The sequence below is a fragment of the Pogona vitticeps genome, chromosome 4, assembly GCF_051106095.1.
Source record: "Pogona vitticeps strain Pit_001003342236 chromosome 4, PviZW2.1, whole genome shotgun sequence".
In the NCBI taxonomy this organism is placed as follows: Eukaryota; Metazoa; Chordata; class Lepidosauria; order Squamata; family Agamidae; genus Pogona; species Pogona vitticeps.
Window position 1 is genome coordinate 167534874 of NC_135786.1, and position 25127 is coordinate 167560000.

Consider the following 25127-nt stretch of genomic DNA (forward strand, 5'->3'; position numbering starts at 1 on the left):
AACACTGGATTATTTTCTGGCCTTTTGACATACAGTATCAGCAAAATGTCTGCAGTTGTATCTCAGCACATTACAAGGCAGGAATGCACACTCACCTGGACTGCACACCACTGAAAAGATTAAATAGGCACTGCTTTGAAGAAAGGGCAATTTTCTGCAACAAGTAGTTTAACCCTGTACTTGCACTGTTGCACACCTGTGGCCTTCTGAAAGGATGAAAATCCCTAGCATTCCAACAAAATCATCAGGATGCAATAAAATATCTTTACAATGAGACCTCTAAGGGGATATCTATTGTAATTTCCTTTTTAGAAATTTAACATACAGGACAAATGGGTGCAGGTTCATACACACATTTGTTATAACACCATGACTGGTGGAACTGTCTCAGTCCAAAATAAATAAAATAAAAATCCACAATGATTTCCTCCAGTGAAACTACTTGTTTTGAACAATACTCTGCAAGATGTGATAACACTAGATGGTTATGAGAAATGAGAAGCAAAGAGATAATGAGAGAGTGTGCTCCAAGGTAAGCTTTGCCTACCTAAAACCACATCTCTAGGGAAGCATCTCCTGTGAATATACAACTCAGTGTATCTGCAAAGAGGAGTGTTCAGAGCTCTCCATTTGAGAAATCGAACAGCCACTAAACAGGAGAATGGCTCAGCAAAGGAGGGGCAATGGCTCAGGACTACAATCAGCTGTGTTCCTTTATTTGATGGGAAAAGGACACTTATTTTATGACCAAGATGTACTCATTTTGGACGGAGAAGTGGGTGGTTTAAGAGAGGAGTCAGGCAGGCCATACATGTGCATATAGAAAATCCCTCATTCAACAGGGATGGAGGACTTAGATAAAATCTGTCCTCTATTTATCATGATGCCCTTTCATCAGTCCCCAGAAAAATTAGGACTGCACACACCAGAAGGACTGTTAATAATGACCCATAACAATGAGTGGAGAAGGACTGCAGAAGTGGGATTATCCCTCTCCCTGCCCCCGTCCTTTGTCCTTCTAAGACCAGGGGGAAGTGAAAGGAATGTGGACGATATATCCCAGATCTCCTCCCAACTCTCCTCAGACTGAAGACGCTACTTGGATGAGTAGCGAAACGTTTCAACCTAATAAGGAAGAAACACAACTCAGTGCCTTCTGGGACGCGAGATCAACAAATTATCCACATGACTGTCTGTAGCTGTAATTTCCAATGTCCACAGCTGCCTCCAGCACCACTTGTGCTATTCCCGCCCCCTTTAAACTGGATCCTTAGGTCCAAAGACTGAGATGAGGCAATCCTATTAAAATATCCACCCTCAGTTTCTTCTGTACATTTCCTGGTCTCTCGCACAGACACTCTATTAAGAATATTCCTGGTGTGGCCTGTGCAGACTGGAGCTCAATTCCTCCATGCTGCCTGGAGAGACACTGGCTGTGTGAACCACCACATCTAGCCACCCACTCAAACAGAGGTAGGTCGGTTGGGCTAACCAGGTGGGTGAGAAAAGGAGGAAGGGAACGTTTTGAAAAGCAGGGCCCCTTCTATCATTTGGCAGAGCAAGGCAGCAGCCTCAAGTCATCCACCTTGGGCAGCCTGGAAGGGCAACACCTTGTTAACTCCCACGTGTGCCTTGTCACGGCATTTGGACCACCAGAGGCACTTGTCAGATTTTCTGCCCCAGCTGCCAAAGTAACCGGGCTGGCTGTGGCCACTAGGCGCCCTGACTGGGGAGGAGGGTGCCCGTCCTGCTCTGCCTCCAGCAGCAAAGTCTCCCGTGCTGGTCTTGGCCAAAGACCTATACAGTATTGATTGCCCCCTGGAATCGGATCGGATCAGGCCGGGCCGGGCACGCTTGAACGCGAAATGCTAAGGGGTGGTGAAGACGAGGGAAGGGGAGGCCTGGGGCAAGCGAGGGCCCGGCCAACCCCCCCCCCCCCAGCGTCTCCCGGAGCCCAGCGGCGTCGGCTCCTCCCTCCGGTCCCTCCTCCCTCCTTCCCCCGCCGTCGCAGAGCCCGGAGGCGGCGGCGGCGGCGGCGCGGCTCTCAGTGCGCAGGCACGGGTCGCGCCAGGCTCCCGGGGTGTAAATACTACGTGGCGTCTGAGGCGGGAGCCGCTCAGAGCCGAGATGGGCGCCGAGCGAGAGATCTGCAGCTAACTCGGCTGCATTTGCTCACCCGGCCGGGAAGGTTGAGAAGGTGGAGGAAAAAGGAGGCGGTGGAGGAGGAGGAGGAGGCAGAGGGCAGAGCAGGTAAACACGGGCGCGCAGCCCGTCGCTTCGTAAGTTGCAGCCGGCGCGGTGCCCCCCCCCCCCGCAGGGGCGTGTTGGAGTTGTTGTGGTTGTGGTTGTGGTCGTTTTCGCCGGGAGGCTCTGGAACAGATCTGGCGGCGTGGGGGGGGGGGACGGGACGGGAAGCAGGGGATGTCCTGGCCGGTCTGAAAGTGCACGTTTTCCGTTCCTGCTACTAAGGGGTTCAGGGGCAACTCCATCGTAGCACTTTTTGCAAAAAGTCATCGGGGGGCAAAAAATAAAAATAAAATAGGAGGGGGGCGGTGGAAACCACCCGAAAAAGAAGGGACGAGGCGTGTGAACTGGGACCCACCTATCGCGGAGGTAGATCCGTTTGCTGGGGGGCTTTCCGTCGGGCCGAGCTGACCCAGGCGGCGCTTTAACTTTCAGCCTGTCCTTCGCTGCCGAAGGACGGGCGGGTTGGACGGGGAGGGGCAGCCGCCGCCGAGCGGTTGGAAAGGGGCCACCGCAGCCACGTCAAGAAGCGGGGGGGGGCGGCTGGTGTTAGGGGAGAGAGAGTCCCTTTTTCTTCCAGTGGGGTCAGAGGTTAAAGCGGACAATTTAGGGGGCGAAATGGTTCACCGGGGGGCGAGGGAGGGAGGGCTCGAAAAGGCCGGGCTTTCGCGGGGCTTCTTTGCAAACAACGGCGGGGGAAGGCAACGGGCTTCGCGGGGTAGCGAGAGCGTCGCCTGAGACGAGGCGGCGGTTGCTGGCTTTCGGCGGGCGGCCTTCAGCACCTTGGCCAGCGCCCTCCGGGAAGCGGGAGGGGGAAACGGGTCGCGGGGCCGCTCGGTGCCTCCCACGCCTTCTCCACCTGTGGGGTTTCCTCCTTCTCTCCCCACACGCTGGCTGGGGCTGTTCCACCTTGGTCCTGTGGAGCAGACCCGCCGGCAGGAGAATGCCCTCTTCAGTTATCCTTAGGTTTCAACCACCTGGGCAAAAATTAAACGTGAAGTTGGCTTTGTCCTTTGAAAAAAGAATCCTGCATTGTGTGTGTGTGTTTTTAAAGGTTCTCTATAGAAATTCTTGGCTATTGCTTTAGTTCCTCCTCAAGGAGATATGCAAGGAAGACAGGTCTGGCCATTTTAAAAAACCCTCTTCCAAAAGGGTGGCAGCTTCTAGGCCGAACAGGAGAGCACACCCCACCCCCCTTAGAGGAGGCAGCTTGCCTGCTCACCCCACCAGCTGCCTGGGGACCTTGGATCCTAGAGGATCAGATAAAATCTAATATGTATTTTTGTTTCCTATCTTGGTTTGTTAGGATGAGGAAGTAGGTAACATAATAATGCATGGTTGACAGCCAAATGTTGTTGCAGACGCTTCCACACAGACAATTGAAAATGTGGCTTCTAAGCCCTGTGATATGCTTTCAGGAGTGAATATGTGAAGAGACGTTCGGCATCAAAGACAGTGAGCAAAGAAAATCTTATCCAGATCTGTCTCAGGAGCTCCACAAGTATAGCAAAGAACATACATGTTCTGCTATGCTGATGTTACCATCCTTTTTTTTCCTCAGCAATAAACTATATCATGCTGGGAAAACATGATTACCACCTACCCACCCAACAGCATGTCCAGCATGTGCTGCAGGATGAATAGCATCCTGGTTGATCAGTGCCTTTACTCTCACCCGGACCCATGGTCTGCTTCACAGAGCCACACAGAAGGTTTATGAAATGTGGGGTTGGTGTGAGTCTGAGGGCCCTGCCGATTCCACTTGCTGTGACCCAGGCATATGGGTACAAATGTTTACCTAGCACAAATGAAATAAAGGCGGAAATCTGAAATGAAATCAAACTGGAAATATCCTTCAAAGCAAACTGAAGGAAGGTCATTTTTGGAGGTGGTACCTAAAACAATCTGCACAACTCTGCAAAAAAAGAAAGACAAGACAAGACAAGAAAGATTACAACATTTGCTTTTTTCTCCCCTTGCTCATAGAAAACAGTACATGAAAACTCAGAGTCCCTCGGTTCAATTTGGTGCTCCTTTCTGTTCTGCTCAGCACCATGCTTAGTTCAGCTTGGTGCCGCTTTCAGCTTGACACCCCCTCAGTTCAGCACTTGGCGCCTGTCTAACATGCCCATCCATAAGTCTAGCCTTGGGCACTCCTGTTATGATGACAAGTGCTGTGTAGAACATAGTAGCCTATATGGCTTGGGCCATTAACAGTAAGTAGCATGAGAAGCAACAATCAGCCTGTTCCCCACCTTCTCCCCAATATCCCAATGACCACTTGCAAACACAGGGACATCGCACTAGGAGAGGCCTCAAGACCTATGGAGTTATGTTTTCCTTAACCCCATTCCTCGATGTGAACACTTGTGGGACATGTATCCCCTCTTTCAGGGTGACAATAACAACAACGCCGTGCCATTTTGGAAACCATTTCCTTTTCATCCTGTTGCTCTGTTTCTGTTGTGCTAAAAAGAAGTTGCACTTGTTGTTTGTTTAAAAAAATCCAAGAAAAAAGATTGTTCTTTCTCCACCTATGCAAGATACTATGACATCTGCATTTAATATCTTTTTCCTTTGAGTGATGTTAGTAATCGAGATCTGGACACCTGCTGTTTGATAAGAGTAACAAAAATGCTGTTAGTGGTATTACAGTGACAAACCCACAGTAACAACGTAAATGGTTTAGAATAATCAGCTTTAAATTTCCTTAGAACTTACAGAATATAAAACTCATTGTAATTTTCATATATATATTTGTAATCAAAAAAGAAATAATAGGTTTTTCAAGAACAGCATCTAGTGAATGGTTTTTGTGCTTCTAGACATTTTAAACTTTTTCCAGAGCATAATATCCATTAATAGTAATTCAGATACACCAAGCCATTGTTACATATTTTATAGGATTTCTGAAAAGCTGCAAAATTTTGGTGCCCCCTCTCAAAATTAGAAACTTTTAAATATCTAGCTTGTCCATTACTATTTTCCTCTTCTCCAGGCCCATGTTTCATTTATATCCTTTCTTCCCTCCAAGGAGCTCATGATGGCATATAGATTTTTTTTACTTCTTCCCCATTTTTATTGTCTTAACAGCCCTATGACGTGGGGCAGGCAGAGAGACTGTGACTGGTCTATGGAAATGCAGTCAATTTCATTGCTGAAACAAAATCTGAACCTAGATCCCTGCAATCCTAGTTTAGCATTCCTAAGGCTGTTCAGCGTTACTAATAAATATTCTGCGTTACTAAAATGCTACTAACATTTGAACACTGACCAGAAAGTAATATCCTACATTAGAAAGGAAAGCATGCCAGTATGAAAAGGTTACCATGTGGAAGACCTTCCGTTTTTCTTATGTCTTATCCTTGGACTAAATGTTAACCAATATCTCTATCTTAATTCTGTTCACATTATGTTTTGCTCTTCTTGGTTGCTCATGAAAAAGTGATGAACTAGATTAAAGATTCATTCAAAAAAGTTTTGGCAACTCTGTTCTTGACAATTAATTTCTCTATTCACAAATCTGATCACACCTGCAATGTACCGTTAGAGTGTAATAATGCTCAAAAGCCATACAAGGCAACCTTTACCATGGCAACAGAAGTTGCTAAGGGATTACCTACTATGCAGCTGCATGTTCCAAAGATTGGATTGTACATTTTGTTACTTAATGATTTTATTCATGATAGAAATCTGTTGTACTGGGGAAAGTTCAATGGCAGCTATGACTTTCTGTAGATCTGTAGGCAATGATTGAAACATGCACTGTGTTTAAGTAACTAAGGATTTAATGAGATTTTCTCATCCTTGTCATAAAAGAGTGTCTTCATATTGAAGCCCCCAGTTGACAAAATGGTCAACTACTATGAGACTTTTTTTTTCTTCTTCATGAGAGGGGGAAAAAAAACCTCCAGCACTTTTTGCAGCAGCAGAAATCTGAGGGCAGAGATTGAATAAAACAAGCTACAATATCTTGTATTTTAAAAATCTTGCATTTTGCACAAAATACAAGATCTTCTTCACAAAATGAAAGCTTTTCTGTGCCAAAACCACTACCATGAATTTTGTGCAAAAATAGGCAAATGCAAAAAAACCTCCCACAATGTCACCCAACATTTTGAAATTTTTCATTCTCACCTCCAAGAATGAAATGAGCAAAGACTTACTTTCATATAAATGAGACTCAATGTAATCATCTATCATCTGCCAATATCAGAGTCCTCTTCATATTGCCCAGTGATGCTGTCTTTTTCAATATTGTGGGTTATTTTTACTTTGATTTATCTTTCCACTTCCTTTTTCCCACACAAATGATCAGTTTTGGTGGAACTGATAGCTGAACTAGTGGAACTTACAATTATGGCTATATTAGCTCCAGAGCATAAGAGAAACAAGTATTATCACAAGTTGATAACTCTAAGCAGGCTCAGTAATGCATCTGTGTTGACAAGGCTGATAGTAATTGACGGAGATTGTGGTTGCCTGAAACCCTTAGCAAATTTTATGTTGGAAAGTGCTTTCCCCTTGCTTGTTTCAGAGAAAACCCACTTGCAGTTGCAAATACAGCCACTTCTTTCATTCATTGCTTTTAATATTTGTTTACAACATTTTTGCCAATGTTGTGGCAGAAATTGTTGTGGGTGGTGAATAAACAAAAAGTAAGATAGAACATAAAATCATTGTTGGAAAAGGCAGATTCATAGTTGGGATGATGTTCAGGAAAGTTCCCCATCCAAGTTGTTACATGCCCCCCTTTTGGGGGGTACAGACACTAAGAAATAGTAACCTTTCCATGCAGTTGTGACCACAAGTGAAAGAGGTAACCATGGGATACGACATACACATAAATGGGGTTTTTGGCTTGGGAAACTAGGCAACCTCATCTAGGAGCTGCAGGGCACTGAACTGTACAAACTGTTTTATCAAGTCAATCCTTGTGAGTCTGTGTGGTTCCAAGTTGCCACCAATGTTCATTTTGAAGGATTTGATGCAAAGGCAGAGGCTTTTTGGCATGCACAGCACATACAGCTCAGGACTAATTGATATGGCCCAACAAGTGATTGCCAGCATTGCCCAGAACTTTTGCAAACTACCACTCCATGTTGGCTGGGAGATTCTGGGAGTTGTAATTTATGAAAGTAACTTTTCCAGCTCATGGGTTGCTCCAAATCGGGATGAACTGGTGGTAGTATCAGTCCGTAACAGCAGTTGTTGGCCTGTCACCAGCAGTTTACTGGCACAGTACTATGTGAACCACACCATGATTTGGCTGTCCCAGCAAATACCTAGCAGGATAAAGGTGTGGCACTGTGTGGTGGCGATGATCATTGAATAGCTTTCCGGGTCCATGGCTGCCCCTTCAAGCATTTGGCTGTGAATGCATTAAATGCCAGTTGATTGTGTGATGCTACTCTTTGGCAGTATTAATAGCACCACATTTTTATATAGAGGGAGAATGGGATGTTGAATTTAGCAATCTAGCCAGTGCAAAAGGTCCAGCAAGAAGGACAAGGGACTAAGTGTTGTATTACAAGCAGGATGATGTAACGTTTGGAATTAATTGCTTGCTTGCGTCCCAGTGAATTAGCTTTATCTTGTAAGGACATTGCAACTGGCCTTCAGGTTGTAAAGGTAGTCCTCCTTTTTACATCAGGCAGAAGACCCTATAACTGGCACAACTACAGTTCATCAAATAGGACAACTCTGCTCAGTTATTTCCTGATAAATGTAATCCTTCCTTCCTTTTCTTTTCTTTTCAGATCAATAATGTGCCATCAGATCCATTCTGACTTATGGCGACCCTTTCTGGGTTTACTAGGTAGAACATACTCAGAAGTAGTTTACCATTCTCTTCTTCTGGGGGTCACCCGGGGACTGTACAGTTTGCCCACGATTATACAGGCTGGCTGTTGTCCCAGGAGGCACAGTGGGGAGTAGAACACCCAACCTCTGTCTCCACAGCCAGATACCTAAACCACTGAGTTATCCAGCTAGCTTTACTACTGTAAACTAGGCCTCTGTTCTAAAGTGTACGTGTGTACATGGATGGGAAGAATAATATGTCTTCATCAGAAAATGACCGTTTCAGCTCCTGGAGAACCTTCTAGGGGAGGACATTCCAGAAGCTCATATAAGTGCAAGGTCTTTCAGCTGGAAAAAAAATTATCCCTCACAGCAGTAGGAAAAACATGTAATGCACTTCAACCCAAAGCATTGGAGGAATATAATCTGAGGGATTTGGGGACTGTTGTCATAGTGATGAAACCATCAGTAGTTTGTGCCTGGTTCTGCCATTTTCATATGACGTCCTGCTGATTTCTATATAATTTGAGTAGAAGGTTGGAGGTTTTTTTCCCCATCACAGGTAATATATGCAGAGCTGGACTTTGTAGCTGGTGGCTGTAACTGCCTAATGGGAAAGGGACTTAAAGTTAAACCTGCTATAAGAAATTAAATTTAGAAACCAGAAGTTGTGGAACAGAAGCTTTAAATCAAAATGATTTAAAGGATATACACTTGGTTCCATAACAGGAAATCACAGACTATTTTTAGGGAGTCAGGTACGTTTATTCTGTGCTGATGCTGATCTTACTCCCACGTTCCTATACATATAGTTCTCCTAAATGCATAACAGGAAGAAAGAACAGTCAGGCCATGCAGCAAAAATAAGCAGTTGGAATCGCTCAGTGCCTTTTTGTATTACAAAGGTTGTATTGCAGTGCTGCTACAATACATTAGGGCAACGCTGCTTCTGAATTCAGCCAAAAACAGAGAGGGAAGGAGAAAGAATTGTACACAATTTAGGAAAGTCACTTTTTAGATTACAATTCTCAGAAAGTGTAGTCTAAAAAGTAATGTTTTATGAACCTTGATGTTACATATTTAAGTTACTGGTAAGTAAGCTAGTTAGTTCAACATACATTAGTTATTACGTGGTACCCTTTCTTGACAATAGGGATAAGAATTTGCCTGTCACCCAAACAACTGTTCCAGTGGTCATACTCTCTGGCTCCCACTGCCGTATTGTGAGGCCATGGGGAATATCAGCAAGCATTCTTCAAGATGATGACTTGCTGATGCTGGTAGAGGAGGCTACAAAAATTGCTAACATACAGTACAGAGGGGGAGAAAGTTGCCAGGATCTGACATGTCAAGGTCTTGATGAAGGTGAAAAATTATGAATAAGTGAAGCTGCCATAGCTAAGTGAGCCAAAGGCTGCACAACATCTATTTCTCTGAGGGGACTGGTTCACCAAGGCGGACATCCTTGCCAGCCCAGCCATTAGATTAGCCAGTGACCTTCTGTATGAAAATCATGCCCTTTATTCATGAGCTATGGCCTTGGTTTAAAATGAATGACAAGTAGTAGCAAAGGACTGGATGCAAGAGATTGGGGAAATGTGGTGCCAGCCGTGGTGGTGGAGGCTCAATGTACAGACTGAGGGCTGTTCAAAAACATGAGGTTACCCATGGTGGCAGCGCTTATCTACACAAACATTCCATGCATGCTATGCTAGACTATAAAATGTATGTAACTCACACATTGTCCCATTTGAGTGGAAGATTAATAGGGGTGGTGTTGCGTCTGTCAAAACCACTGATCAGTTGTGTGCTAATTTTACTGGCAAATTGCCCTGTATTCTTGCTAAACCCAATTAAGGTACGCCAAGACATGCTTTTGCAAAGTAAATAAATATTTTTGCCCTTAGCTGACACCAATTTTGTTTCAGCGTTGATGTTCTGTGTGGCTGCCACAGTAAGACTAATGTGATTGTGCATCCAGTTTTCTGTGTTCGCAGACCAGATTGGGCGGATTTCTCCATGTCACTTCAGACGCTTTTTTAGAAAGCGCAGTCATAGTCATTGCAGTCAGCCATCCTAGTTATTTAAAACTCCTTCTTCTGGTGGACAACTTCAGAGATATAGTTTTTCTGAGTTCTTAAACGTACCAAGGCTGACAGAATACCTTAGGTTGCTGCACTGTAAACCAGTTGTTACTGGTTGAGTGTCCTTTCTACTCCCATCATTATTGTGTCTTGCTGTTGTAAATGCTAATATCATGGCTGTTGCTGTATCATCATTTAACCCATGTTCTGTCTGACCATAGTTCTATTTCTGTTGTCTTGTCTGAGTGAAAGAAGCTGCACATTCAGTATTGAATATAGAGAGTGCCTTACACATGGTCAGGTCATAGGTCCCTCTAACTCAATAATTTGCCTGTTTTGCCTAGGGCTGGCCTAGGACATGTTACTTCCTAAGACAAAAAGCAGTATGGCACCTGCCCCCACTCCACATGCAAAAGCCAGCTGGATTGGGGGTTGAATCATGTTTCAACACTAGTGACAGGACAGCATCTTCTGCTGCAGTAGTGGGACACAGAATAGCCATAAGAATTACTAAGAATGGTGTTTTTTTAGTCCTCATGGCCTTCTGCAAGGGTTATATGCTGTTTCTTGCTGGCCCACTCTGACATAAATTATCCATCCATGACCTTTTGGTATGCTATAGTAACTTGGGCCACATTTTCTCCCCAATCTTCTGTCCCCCCCCACTCACCAGCTTATGATAAATGAAAAACTATAGTAACATAGTGCCTGTAACTAGAAATGGGCATGAACCACAGTTCAGCAGTTCAGCACAGTTCAGCACAGCACCTGCCACTTCTGCTCACTCCCCTCTCTTGCCTCCTCTCCATGCTTCCCTCCCCTGCCTTCTCAGAACATTTGCGCACTCACCGAACACAGCCCATGCTTCCCTCCTTCACCTCCTCTGGCAGCCACCCACTCATACAAGAAAGCAAGACAGGGAAGCCTGTAGTGCTGCTTTTGAGTGGGTGGCTATTAGAGGAGGCAGAGGAGGGAAACATGTGCTGTGATCAGTTGCACTGAGGAGGCAGGGAGGGAAGCACGCTTCAGCCAGGGAATGGGCAAGTGTGCAGAGAATGTGGGAGAGGGGCGTGTGCAGCGCTTGCAGAACACCTGTGCAGGTGCTGCACCAAACTGCACTGAAGTGCCAAACTGTGGTTTTTCCCCATCTCTACCTGTAACATATAAGTGTCCTTCTTGTGAACAAATCAACTCTTGCTCAGTGGTGGAACTTGGACTCTTTTTTTCTGGTTCCTAACAGCATAAACATATTATATTCAGCCCTGTAATTCCTGGTCCCTAAAAGTATAGCATCTTGTACATAGTCCCATTTTTGGCCAGTACTTTGGAATGTGTATGTTATAGAAAATGATGGACACACACATTCACACATACAAATCACCGCCGCCACCATTATAATGTGAACTCTTGACAAAAATCATTTGGAGGCAGGGAACCCAGTGCACCTTTTTTCCTCCAAAAGTGACTTGTGCGTAGAGATATTCAGTATAAGTAACAATCAACACTAATTGAACTGCATTAATCTCTTATCTTTCCAGGATGCTTCTTGAAAGTGCCACTGAGTTGAAAAGCATATTGAGCACTTAAGGAACTGGAGGGACATAACTTGAGACATTTGGGTTCATGCGTCAATGAGAATTTTCAATGGAAAATGAGTCTGTTAATATCTTTTCTGGGAATTTTTCCTTTGTTGGGGGTCTGTTCTCTATCAGGAAGTTATTGTTACTTTCACTCATTTTTGTGATTGTTATGGAAGTCAAAACATAGGTTGGTGGGACTCCATGATCTGGCTTCTCTCATTGCAGGTGAGAAGGATGAGTGCATATGCTGACATCTGTGCATCCAAGCAAGCACAACAGGGGGCCACCGAGAGTGGTTACCACCAGCGTTATGGAGTTCGCTCTTACCTGCACCAGTTCTATGAAGACTGCACAACATCCATTTGGGAGTATGATGACGATTTTCAGATTCAGAGATCACCCAGCAGGTGGAGCTCTGTATTCTGGAAGGTATAGCTACCTTGTAGAAGCTTGCAGCGATTCTGCTCCACCAAAACCTTGTATGTTAGTCTTCCAATAACTGGAGAGTCCACTCCACTCCCTTTAGGTTTGCTTTTCTAAGTAGACAGCAGAATAAAAATGTTTTTGTGCCTATATGGACTCCATTTCTGGTGGTCACAAGCTCTGCACATCTGCACTATTCTTGCAGCAGTCTAAATAGGAAAGCTGCAGCTGTTGCTGCTGCTGTTGCTATTTGGACTACAATCCCAGAACACATTGGCCATGACAGCCATGCTATCCATGTTGGCTGGAATATTCTGGGAGTTCTAATGGACAAAGATAACTTTTCCCATCTCTGGAATGGACAGTGCTTTGTGCAGTTAGATGCTGGAAAAAACCAGACCATATTGTCTAAGGAAATCTTAGGCAAAAGGCAATCCTGTATTTCAGAATGCATTAACTCAAAGGATTGAGAAATTGGTCATTGCCCTCACTTGGCAACTCATCATAACCTTTCTCATTAGGAATTCAAATGCAACGTTTTAAGTGAAGAATTTATTTCACTCCTATCCTTCTATATTGGGGCCTTCCCTGTTCTTGTGACCTTCAGATCTGTTGGGCTGCAGCTTCCATAAATACAAGCTGTGATTGTGGGAGTTGTAATCCAGTCTAGAGGTCTATGTGAAGGACTGATCCGGAGCAATGGATTGCCATTAAAGATAATTGCACTATTCTCTCAAGTTATAGTGCAATGTTATGGGAGGACTATGTCTTTGATTATTTGAACACTTACTCACACATGCATGTCTTCAAAATAACTTTACTGGACTTCCTTGGTATTTTAATTTTTAACATACCAAAAAGGTAAAGATTGTATTAAACACGGCTCTAACACCTTAAGGCTACAGTGCTCAAGCTGCAGTTGACGTTCAAGTAGATAAGATCTGGATGTGGTCTTAAGGTATAATAAACCAGATCTTATTCATCTGTGTAAATAAGCTGTGGTATGGAACATCCCACATTTTATAGTTGGACAACTACCAGATCTTATTCATCTGTGTAAATAAGCTGTGGTATGGAACATCCCACATTTTATAGTTGGACAACTACCAGATCTTATTCATCTGTGTAAATAAGCTGTGGTATGGAACATCCCACATTTTATAGTTGGACAACTATGCAACAAATTCGTACATGGATCCCCCTCTCCCAAATTTAAGAATCACTTAAGAGTGCAATTTTAGACATGTCTGATGTGAAATTTCATCGGTCTCAGAATGATGTGTTTCTCAGTATGTTCTTCAGGTACTCAGAAATAAATGCTCTGCTAAATATGAATCCAGTTTAGAATAGGATCAATATGTATTCAAAATGTTTCTGGTTTTCAGCAAGGCAGACATGTCTTCTTATCTATAAAACATGGGTCAAGGAACATTCAGTGCCAGGACATGTGCACGATATGGACCAAATGTTGGCCATTTTAAAATGTCTTGGCTTGGTATATCCAACATGTCTTGGCTTGGTATATCCAACATTTTCTTTTGGTGGAGTATTAGAAAGAAATTCCCCATGCAAAGAAATTCTACCTCATCCTCTTTGACCAGTTCACTGGTTCCATGCCCTTGAGTGGCTGTTGAAATAAAAATCAAATGTGCATATGCAAAGTCAAAAAGACCATTATCTGAAAAGAAGGTGAATGAACCTGCATTCAAATATCAACCACATTTTGTCCTCCAGATATTTTGGGACTACAATTGCCCTATTCCTTTTCTAATGATGATGGTGGCTAATGATGATGATGTCCAAAACATCTTGAGGGATGAAAATTCCCCAGACATCCTATAATTATTATGGGATCTGACAAGGAAAATTATTGTAACGCATGGCCTTATATTCCTCTTATTTACTGCAGTTTTGTCTTCAGCATATCAAAGAGTAGACTACAGAATCTTACTATGTGCCTTGCACGCAAACCCATGAATGGTGCAATATGAAGCAACACACCAGGCCAATATTTTATGATACCTCCCCCCTCTCCAACTTCAAACCTATTGACCTCAATGCATGCTTTCTGTTTTAATATACATGCAGAATTTGGCATGTTATTTTTAGGAAGTATCCTAGGTATTGTAGTCCAAAAATGTCATGTTCCAGGCTCTGCACAAGTCCCTGCAGGCTCGTTGTATCCATCAGTTGCTTGCTGATATCGTTAATGTTATGAAAATCATCTGTCTGCTCAAATTCTGCATGATGGAAGCCTCAAGGGACTTACAAAATTGCATGTTTTCTAGGAGAGTTGACAGATGTCAATGGCATGTCAGATATATTTAGTAGCTAAGAATGAAATAATGAAACAAGTCCATTATATTCAGCTCTGTTGATTTCTGAAATTTGTTTTGTTTTCTAGGTCGGACTCATCTCCGGGACAGTGTTTATGCTGACAGGGATAATAGTTCTTATAGTAGGTTTTCTTGTATCTCCCAAAATTGAAGCCCTCCGAGTAGAAGATTTTGTGGTGGTGGATACACATGCTGTTCAGTTTAATAGAGCCCTTGACGTATGTAAGTTGGCAGGTGCAACATTATTTTGTATTGGAGGGACCATGATGGCAGCCTGTTTGCTTATGTCAGCATTTGCTAAAAGCTACTCCAAAGAAGAAAAGTATTTGCAACAAAAATTTAAAGAGAGAATAGCAGATATGAAAGCCCATGCACACCCAGTCACGAGAGCCCCAGCACCTGGAGAATCAAAGATCCCTATGACGTTGTCCAAAGTACAAAATGTCCAACCTTTATCTGAAACCTGATTTTTTTAAAAAATTACTCATCTTGTAACCTTGAAAGGGTTGGCTTCGGCTAACGTATGAATCTGTGCTCACTATGTAGCACTGCTGCATTCTTACACTAAAAAAGAAAGGGAGCAGAATGAAGAAAAATCTGGTAAGAGCATCAAAGTGGCAAAAAGGCAAAGGTTTAGCCATTGCTGGTCTGGATAAATCATTAACGTATGAGTTGCCTGTCTGTCTGTCTGTCTTGTATTTTAAAGGTGCATTGGACATTTGACCCATAAGATCCTGCAAAATGCAATTCTGAACTCTCTTTACACCTTGCTTTATTGTCACACATTGGCCAGTGTACTGGTGCATGCTGCTTGATTGCTCCCATTTGACTCCTATAAGTGATAGGGGCCAAGCTGTCTCCTTCCTGGCTGTGTTTTGTTTAGTGTGTTGTGCAGCCCAAGATCTCTGACTTGTGTCATCTCTCCTCCAAGACAACGCCATCAATGTTCATTCTTAGATTATGACTCTGGCTTGTGGGGAAGAGATGAGCCAGAGTTCCAGGTTTGCACATCATGCTAAACAAACTACAGATGAAGGTCTCTTTATCCACTCTTGTTGGCAGCACTCAGTGTGCTTCAGGAGGCTGGTAGTAAATGTTAAGCTACAGTAGCCCTGGAACTCTGGCTTCTCACTAAAGCCATTTTGTTTTTCCCAAATGGCAGACGTATTTATATTGGCTTTTTCTGCGGTCAGCCTAAATTATCCTCTGTTCAAAAAGCATAGGTAAACTTCCAGAAAAACACATGAGAACCATGGAAGTCATAGTTTCCTTGATGTTTCCACCATAAGGTCAGAAGGGTTGACTGCGCTGTAAGCTGAACAGCAGCGTTTCTATCCATCAATGCAACCTGCTTTGATGGGAACACAGCTGTTCATGGTTCTCTTCCACTTGCATGGAGAGCTTTACTAGATTACAGTCAATGCCCTCATCTGTCTGCCTGTTTTTAATTTAAGTGGTACATCGTCCACTTGGTATTCTGGTCTTTTCCCAATCCTGTTATAAAAGATTAGAGCATAGCAATGTTACATTTCTGACGTACAACTCCCAATTTTAGAAATCAGGAACTTAGCTGGGAAATTATGGGAGTTACACTCAAAAGCAACACTTCTATGTTGAGTAAAATCTCCAAATTTTATTCTTTAAAAATCCACTATTGACTGTCATCAGAGAAAGAACAGCAGCAAACCCCCCTTTGGGGGGTTTAAGAAATCTGCCCATCCTTCTAACAACCTGCATGGCTGAGCATATTATGTCCCTAATTGCCGTTATGTACTTATTTATATTAAACCAGAATGGGGAAAAAATGACCTGTTCAGAGCTCTAAATTTAATCCTTCAACCCACATGGTCTTCTTCATTTTGCTTCAAAATTTTATTAATGGGGAAAAGTATCATTTTGAAAGGTGCCACTTGATGATGATGATGATGATGATGATGATGATGATGATGATGATGATGATGATGATGATGATGATGATGATGATGATGATGATTTTGGAAGAAACTGAATGCTGAGCTGCAGTGCTTGATCTCATGTCCTGGTGAGGACAAAGACAAATGTGGCCAGTGTTGTTTTGCCACTCAAGGTACACACTTGCGTTAGTACAAGGTAAGGACAATAAAAAGTTCAGTCCAGCACCTTGTCACGCAATGCCACGTGTACAGAGCTCTTAAAGTGTACATAGGCCTCTTAGACACATACGGGCATCTGCTTTTACTTCCACTGAAGCAGCAAATGTACATATAGAAATCTGCTTCCTTGCAGAAAAGGCAATCGAAGCCCTTCTACTTGGAGTATGTTCCTGGATTGGCAAACATGTGTATCCAGGGGCCAGTGCACGGTATTTTGCTGGCTGAGGCAAAAGATAAGACAATACCCCACTCCATGTCATATAGAGAGTGGACTGGCTGCTCAACCTTACTGCCATCTGGGAAGTGGGATAGGGTCTTCCACCATCCCTGAAGGCAGCAGGTCTGGGATGAGGTTCAGAACAGGTTATGCAGCGCACACAGCTCTGTCCTCCAAGATAGAAAAATGGCCAAAGGACTCAAAAGAAAACAACTGGAGGGTTCAGCTACCACTGCTGCTTCCCCAGGATCTACTGCCCAAAGTTTTAGTCTCCCTCTGTCTAATGGTGGGGGTGGCCTTGCTTATTATCTACAGCAGTGGTCCCCAACCTTGGGCCTCCAGATGTTCTTGGACTACAACTCCCAGAAGCCTTCACCACCACCTCTGCTGGCTAGGATTTCTGGGAGTTGAAGTCCAAGAACATCTGGGGGCCCAAGGTTGAGGACCACCAATCTACAGGGCATATGTCGCTTTTCTTGCCTATACCCCATTAATTTCAGTGCATATCTTGCAAGATAAAGTTCCTGGCACATTTCTTAAAACCAGAAGTATTGAAGTATTTTTCCCGCCATCATCCTGACTAGCTGACCTTGAAAAAAGAGAATTATCAAATGTTATACTTCTATTTTTTTAAATAATAGGGAAAGCTTATCCTTAATCAAAGAGACAGCTGTGTAAATGCTTACCTACAGATTTGTCCCTTAAGGTATAAATCATCTTTGTTGCAAAAGGCACAGCTATCCTCAACTCTTTAATCTATGGCTCTAAAACAAAACTGTGTTTTTAAAAAGTGTGAACTTTGTATTCTTTGACAATATATGCCCACTCTATAGTTATGTCTATATATATTTTTTTGAATGGATTCAATAAAATTATTAAGAACTGTCGTTGTTGCTTGTAAACAAATGCCCTTTCATTGATATTGAGTGCTTACTGTGGGCTGGATTGCTGAATGGAACTCACTTTAGGAAACACTGGCCCAGGTGTCCACAGGAATGCTTCCCATCATGTGGTAGAGAAAGTAACGTCATCCAGGGGTAGGTGGTTGCAATTCACAGTCATAGTAGATACACCTGCAACCTACTTGAGCATTTTCTTTGCTTGTAGGCTTTGTTGGATGAATTAAGTTCCATGACATGATGAATCTTACATAGAGTGGGAGACAATTGTGAGATTTTGATAGCAGCAGTGGCAGAGGATAATTACAATCAAGCTTGGCACTAGAGACATCATTGATTTTATTTATTTATTTTTAACAAAATGTTACTTAGAGAAGAGAAGAAAATTAAGGAAAGGAGCATGGAACAGGTGCACACGTACAGTTCTGCAGTCTTCTGAATGCCATGCTGGATATTTTCTGGCTTCAGACTGACAGCATCATATGGCTTGTTCAAGAATTATTTTCTTAATCTTAGAAGCATTAATAAACCACACTTTATAAAGTATAGGAGCAATGGAATCTGTAGGAAGGGGGAGGTATAACTATGTCTGATCCAAAGTTGCAGGGTCCTTGATGATTCTTTTTACTTTTCTTATCGTTGGCTGGTTTTTACATTAGCTTTCAAAAGAGCATCTGCATTACCTGAATTTTGAACTGCATGCTCTTTTTGCCATGGAACAGCATACACCACATCTTGGTTCACCTTTTAAAAGAGCTCTAGTTAGCATCAGAGAACATCTCTCAAATTTGATAGATCAGAGATCAAATGACTGTCCAGCAGCAAAATCTGGTTCTCCTGAACTTGGTAGATTTGGCATCTCTGAACTGTTACTCAGTGGGAAGACTTGGAATTTAGACAGTGCCTTTCCATCTGCAGGTCATCAAGACACTTGTGCTGGCCAGTAAACAAGATACAAATCCCGTATCATGGTGATACTTCTATTAGATCTTTTTTTTTTTCAAAAGAAACAAAATAATATGTAAACTTTGGTGATTATGACCTCTTTGTCAAGCATGGCATTCAAAAAGTGGGGACAGTCAAAAAAGCAAGACTAGGTGAGATGTTAGCAAAAGTAAAAGTATTGTGAGACTTTTTAGGACTAACATTTTTATTTCAGCATGTGCTTTCGTGCATCTACCCACCTCTTCATACAGACTTGGTATTGAAGGCTTTATGTTGCATCTATTGTAATATGGCTCTCTCTGGCCACAGACAGGGGTTAGAGATAGCCCATAATTTGAACTGAAAGTAAATTCTGTTGCCAAAGGATGATTGTGGCAATCTTTCTGTATTTATGAAAAGAGAATTCAAAGGAATATGTGCTTAAATCTCAAAGATCTATCCCCAAATAAAAACAAGCTAATGTGCACAATCCCATTGGTGAGAAAATATGATCACATTAGTTAAGAATTTCACTTCTCCAGTCATGGGCTGTCTCTAACATCTGCTTTTGGCCTCTGGTGACCTACTACACCTGTGGAATTAGAGCAGGAAGTAGCTGAAACTTTCCCTTATTTTTCCCTAGCTACTTTCACCTGTTGCAGCCTTTGGGCATGATTAATATGTGGGCCAAGTTTACCCAAGCGCCCAAGTGGAAAGCCAAATTAAAACTTGCAGAGTCTCTTAAAGTTATGCATATGTTACAACCCCCTCCCTCTTAATAAAGAGAACTGCCCCCAGAAAATATTTCATAATTTCCTTTTCTCAGACATGCCCCAGTGCATTCGCCTAAAAACACTCCAAACACTGAATGCCCAGATAAGAGCAATAGTTCTACACTGCAGGACCTTTAGCATCCTCTTCCCACTAGCAAAATTGGTATATATACCACTCAGCTACTTTGCAGGGTCGTAACCCACAATCTCTTAGAAACAAGAGAATTGCAATATGAGTATTATAATAATGTCCTAATGTGTGTATATCATGAGAAAGCAGGATTCTTTGGAATAGACAGTAATGCTGGGAAAGGTTGAAGGCAGCAGGAAAAGAGGACCAAATATGAGATGGACAGACTCCCTAGGAACCCACGGGCCAGAGTCTACAAGAACTCAGCAGAGCAGCTGAGGACAAGGACATTCTGGAGATCAGCCATAGGGTTACCATAAGTCAGAGGTGACTTGATAGCACATAATAACAACAAATAATAATTGATATACTTTAGTTGCATATTTTGGCTGAGGAGGGGAAACACTTTCAAAAAAGATGAAAAGTGGGTTGGCCTGGGTCCACTATTATTGGATGCCAGCTATTTTAAATCATATATTTATAAAATGCTTTTGTGTTGAACTGTATGTTTTGTTGTCTTCACCTTTTAAACTCGGATTGAGACAGTTATGACACATATGCAGGCAGCCATCGGAACTGGTTTCCCCTCCAGCAGCTCTGTGCTTTAGTTCTAGCTGCCAAACTTTCAATCACTCCAGATTTTGATTTTCCCTTATTTTATCTTAGCTAGTTATTCCAGGAGACAAGGGCAGCCAGGCATCATCACAACTGCCATTTGGAGGCAATTAAACATAGTGGTGATGTGCACAGAAGGGATGCAGAACTACACACAAGGTAATGAAAGCTACTCATGTGTCAACTGTTGTCATTATACACAATGTGGCCAAACAAAGAGCAGCAGCAGTCATTTAGAAGAGCCTGGGGAATGCTCAATAAGCTGTGGTCTTTCCTTAAGCCTGTTTAGAGTAGCCCTGTCATCCAGCGGCATTTTAACTTAACATACCTTCAAACTTCCCTTACTGAAACAAGGTGAGATACATATGAAGAGATCCTGAAGTGGCTGAGACAGTTAATACTGGCCCAAACTCATCCACTGAGCCTGTTTGGATGCACCTAATCCAAGGAAAAAGAAAAAGGAAATTAAAATTTTTCTATTATGGCTTTAAAAGTGATTATACTCAGGATCTAGTTAGTAATTGGGAAGGAACTAACCAACTTCCGGGAGTTCGCCAGTTCTGGTAATTCCATTTCATTTATTTCCTTTTTTTAAAAACTGCATATTTCTCTCTGGGCAGTTTCCTAAAGTGGCTAATATGGGTAGAAATATACACATATGGATACCACTATAATTAATATACAGGATTTCTTTGCCCATGTTGTTTCATTACATTCCATTTATTTTGAATTACTTACTCCCAGATTCTGGCAGTTTTAGCATACACACACTGCCCAGAAGTAACCTTTCCAAGTTCTACCCATATGCTGGCCCGTAGGCTGGTGGAATAACCGCCATAGATTACATGATGAATAGTAAGAAACAGCACACAAAAACACAAACTCAATATAAGAAGAAGGGAGAAAAAAGGGAGGCAATGCATCAATCGAGAGGGAAGAAAAACACATTTCAGCCAGCTTGTTTTAATAAGGAAGATCTCCTCCCCTTGCAAATGAAAAAAAAAATTCTCTACTTCCTAATTTTCTAGGGCTTTCACATCATCTCATTAAGAAACTCACTATGACCTAATGTGGGTGATCACGGAACAAAGGAAGGCTAATTGCCTTAGAGAGAGAACAAAGGAGTTGAAAGGCTGTCGGGAGGCAGTGGAGCCTACTGGCAATGCCCCGAGAGCTCTTTTATTTACTTAGCATGATTACATAGTATGTTATGAGAGAGGATACTAGTTACCTAATCGTAACTAGGATTGGCTAAAATAATCCTTTGATCTTATGCTCTACTACCTCTAAGCGAAACGGCAGAATAAGGGGCTACCCCGCCTGCTGGCAGCTGCCGCTTCTTGCCAAGAGTGTTTGCACGTCATTGGAACAGAACGCAGCTACAACCTTTAAGCAGAAATTTCCCACAACCTAATACTTCAGATCAGCACAGGTTGAAAAATATGAGTTGGGTGTTCCCAAGGAAAAGCTCACTCTCAGTGAAGCCTTGAACGCCTTCAGGAGGGGGGCTCACTGTTTCTTTCTCCCCTCTCTCCATCACGAGACTAATCATGCTGGGAAATCTTACAGTGGTTTTGTCAGAATAACTGGACAAAAGCACTTGAAGTGCACAGAGCAAGAATTCTATGAGCTATTATCATTTTTTAATTATTACATCTGTGAGATCCACAATATCAAAATCATAATGATGAGGCTTTGTCTTGCTCTTTTCATGTCAGTGGAAATCTTGTTTATTCTCGATTCCCTTCATTGCTGTCAAGCTAGCATTGTGTGGGCAGCAGCCAAGTCGGGCACCGTGACCTTTCCAATGTGATGTTCAATTAAAGATGGAGAGGAGCAGAAATGTGACATTTTGTACTTGCTGAAAGACATTTAAAATTATGGCTGTAATATCCACTAGTCCCCTTCCATCTTCTCTGCTTCTCTTCTGATAACATTAGCTCTGGAATCATATCGGAAATCTAATATAGCCCCATTTAGGGGGTGGCCAGGGAAGTAAATATATCTAGAATATTTCTTGCTGAGTAAAAAGCAGAATGATGTTATCTTCCAGCAACCTCGCAAGGATGGAAGGCCCTCTAAATAATTACATAATGGCAGTCACTTGTCAGTGGGTTTAGCTCAGTTTTGGCTGGTGTACTAGTTACACTTATTTCCTGGTACAATTAGATCTAGCCTTGGTCCTACCTGCATTAGTAACACTACTTAACTAGACTACAGTAGCACAATCTACATGGGGCTTCCTTTGAAAAGACTTTGAAAACACCCGCCAGTACCAGGACTGCTGCTAAAATGTTGCCTGATGGCAAGCGCTGGGATCTTGTTTACCACTATCATCTGCACAGATTCTTCATAACCGAATGCAATTCTAAGTCCCAGTTATCCCATTCACTACCTGGGTGGTAGTGGTTTAGTTCAGTAATCTTCAAGTGCTTTAGTTCAGTAATCTTTATGATAAACCAGTAATGCTGGCCAGCATGGTCACTTTTAATCTCACATAACTAAAGGGTGGTAGGAAGGAGGGCAAAGGACAATAAGAAGGTAAAACAAAGATGGGGACTCACTCAAGTAAGAGACAAAAAACCTTTGGCATAAAATGAGAAGCAAGAAAAGGTTGCTAGTGAGTCCTACCAAGTCCTGCCGAAAGCAGTCTACCTTCTATATGCTTTTTGAGACATTGTCTTTCCTGACATTATTAAAAGAATATCTCCTGAGAGAAGGAAGCATGCTCTAATTCTGTTTTCCACCAGCCATTTCATACCAACCTCTCCTGTAGATTCAGATTCTTTCCCCTTTGCTTCTGGATTAGAAGCTCTCAATGCTATTTAACAAAGAGTAATCATTCATCATGCAATTTGTGCTGAGATCAAATTTGGCATAGCTTGATTGGCAATCATGGCCTTTTATCTTGTTCATGTTGATGAACACATGCTCTCAGGATGTTTGTGTCTGCTGCTTCCCTTCTGATTTGCACAGCCACAGCACGCCAGCCATCTGGCTGTTCTCTATGGGCTGCCTTGACCTCTCTCTTTCCTTTTTATATCATTCCGGTAGAACAAGCACAGTGAGTCACAGATTATATGGCTGAAAACACGTATGTCCTCTCATACTCAAATGTATGGCAGCAGATTCTCCCTTGCATTTTTTTAAAAAATTATGTTTTGGGAATAGACTCAGTGTAAGCACTCTGTAGTACTCCAGTTCCTCCAACATTCCCACTGGATGGTGGTGGTGGTTGTTTTTTTAACTTTAAGATTTCTGGAAACAAAAGGTAAGATCAGTTGCTTCAAAGCATCAGTAAAAGCTGGTGATACTTGATTTTTGTTTTTATAGATAACTGTTGCACTTACAGCACTATCAATGGGCATGGCACAGCATTTCACACAGTTTCATAAACCATAGAGACAAATCCATACCTTCAAAGAACTTAATCCCATTCCAAAGAGAAGCAACAAAACATTCGACAAATAAATACCTAAGAACAGAATTATCCAGTAATTAAAACAAAAACACATACCACATTTTTATCTGTGTCAAACAATTATAAGAATGTTACTGAAGAAAAGGTCCCTTTAACAGCAACTTGACCTTAGCAGACACGAGAACCGACAGACATGCTAAAATATTGGCAGCAATGTACATAAGGAAGTTTGTTCTTTAGCACAAAGTCCATATAAAGCAGGGCAGAGGCATCAGGACATTGTGCTGTTGAGGCAGAACAGCAAATGTCCCTCCCCATGCCAAGTCAAGGTATATAGTACTGGAAGCTATGTTGCTAATGGTAGCTAAGGAAGCAATCATCTCAAGCGTCTGTCTATCCTGCTCCATGGAACTATGGGTAATCATTATACAAGAATAATAAAATAACCAGCTATTTCTTACTGTATCATGCCACTCAGAGTCAGTTGTCTACAGCAGTTGCCTCACCCTGCCTGATAGCTGTGGTGTCTTTTAAAAAAGAAAAAGAGAAGAAGAAAGGATCATGCAGTTGATGAGAGCTGAAACATCAAATTAATAGGCCACTGTGCTCCCTTTTCTCCAGGTAACTTTTGTTCCCAACTAACTCACTTCTAGTATCAGAACAGGATTGGGGGGAAGAGAGCCTGTACTGACAGAGCCATCAGGTAAGGAGTGTGTGGCGGGGGGGAGGGAGAGAGAAAGTGAGATCTCATTACTTACAAACACTGCTAGGAATGAGAAATATCCTTCACACACACACACACACACACACACACTTCACTTTTCATTGGATAATTATAGATTATGATATAGGCACAGCTTGGAAACAATAAACTTTTTTTGAAATTTTGTTGTTTACTCGTTGTGTCCCCATGAACCAGAGCACGCCAGGCCCTCCTGTCTTCCACTGCCTCCTGGAGTTTGCTCAAATTCACGTTGGTAGTTTCGATGACACTGTCCAACCAACTCGCCCTCTGTCGTCCCCTTCTCCTCTTGCCTTCACTCTTTCCCAACAACAAGGTGCTTTCCAGGGAGTCTTCTCTTCTCATGAGATGGCCAAAGTATTGGAGCCTCAGCTTCAGGATCTGTCCTTCCAGTGAGCACTCACCTTTTTGAAATACAGTTCCCCAAATCTCCCAGTGGCTCAAGTGGATGACTTTGGGATTTGCAGTCCAAGAAAGTTACTCTTCTAAATTATGAGCTTATGTATATATGTGTGTATTTTATGTGTATATCTGGCCACACCAGGTGTGAGTGAGTATTGCAGTAGCTGAAGTTCTGGTATTGTCCTCCCTTTCAAAACAAGTAATATTTTCCCCCACTTGGATGTCTACTTTGCATCAAGCCCATTATGTTTCTTCACGGGATGGAGACTTTCACTCAGCAGAAAAAGCAACAATACAATTATTTATGCAATAATTTAATAATACTTTTCATGAAGAAGAGATGAGTCAAAAGATTCTGGTTTTGTGTTTAGCTTTTGAATCACCCTCCTTCGTGTCAGGATAA

At 42.5% G+C, this 25127-nt stretch overlaps 1 protein-coding gene and 1 long non-coding RNA gene across 2 annotated transcripts in view; one reads left to right on the forward strand and one right to left on the reverse strand.

Moving 5' to 3' along the window:
* The first annotated feature begins 1999 nt into the window (after positions 1 to 1999).
* On the forward strand, positions 2000 to 17705 carry NRSN1 (neurensin 1). The gene is made up of 3 exons (XM_072998687.2): positions 2000 to 2250; positions 11936 to 12139; positions 14538 to 17705. Exons 2-3 carry the CDS (start codon positions 11945 to 11947, stop codon positions 14934 to 14936), a joined length of 594 nt encoding a protein of 197 aa, XP_072854788.1. The 5' UTR covers positions 2000 to 2250; positions 11936 to 11944; the 3' UTR covers positions 14937 to 17705.
* Positions 16164 to 25127, reverse strand: part of LOC140706881 (uncharacterized) — a 9750-nt gene continuing 786 nt past the window's right edge. The window contains exons 1-3 of the long non-coding RNA XR_013545244.1: positions 20505 to 25127; positions 17782 to 17963; positions 16164 to 16507 (exon numbers count right to left, since the gene is read on the reverse strand). The exon at positions 20505 to 25127 is cut by the window's right edge and continues 786 nt beyond it. This is a non-coding gene — a long non-coding RNA (uncharacterized LOC140706881). The remainder of the gene's footprint in view (positions 16508 to 17781; positions 17964 to 20504) is intronic.

Coding starts and splice junctions, on each gene's coding strand:
- NRSN1 (XM_072998687.2), top strand. CDS start 11,945: ATGAGTGCATATGCTGACATCTGTGCATCCAAGCAAGCACAACAGGGG. Junction 12,140..14,537: donor GGAGCTCTGTATTCTGGAAG/GTATAGCTACCT, acceptor TTTGTTTTCTAG/GTCGGACTCATCTCCGGGAC.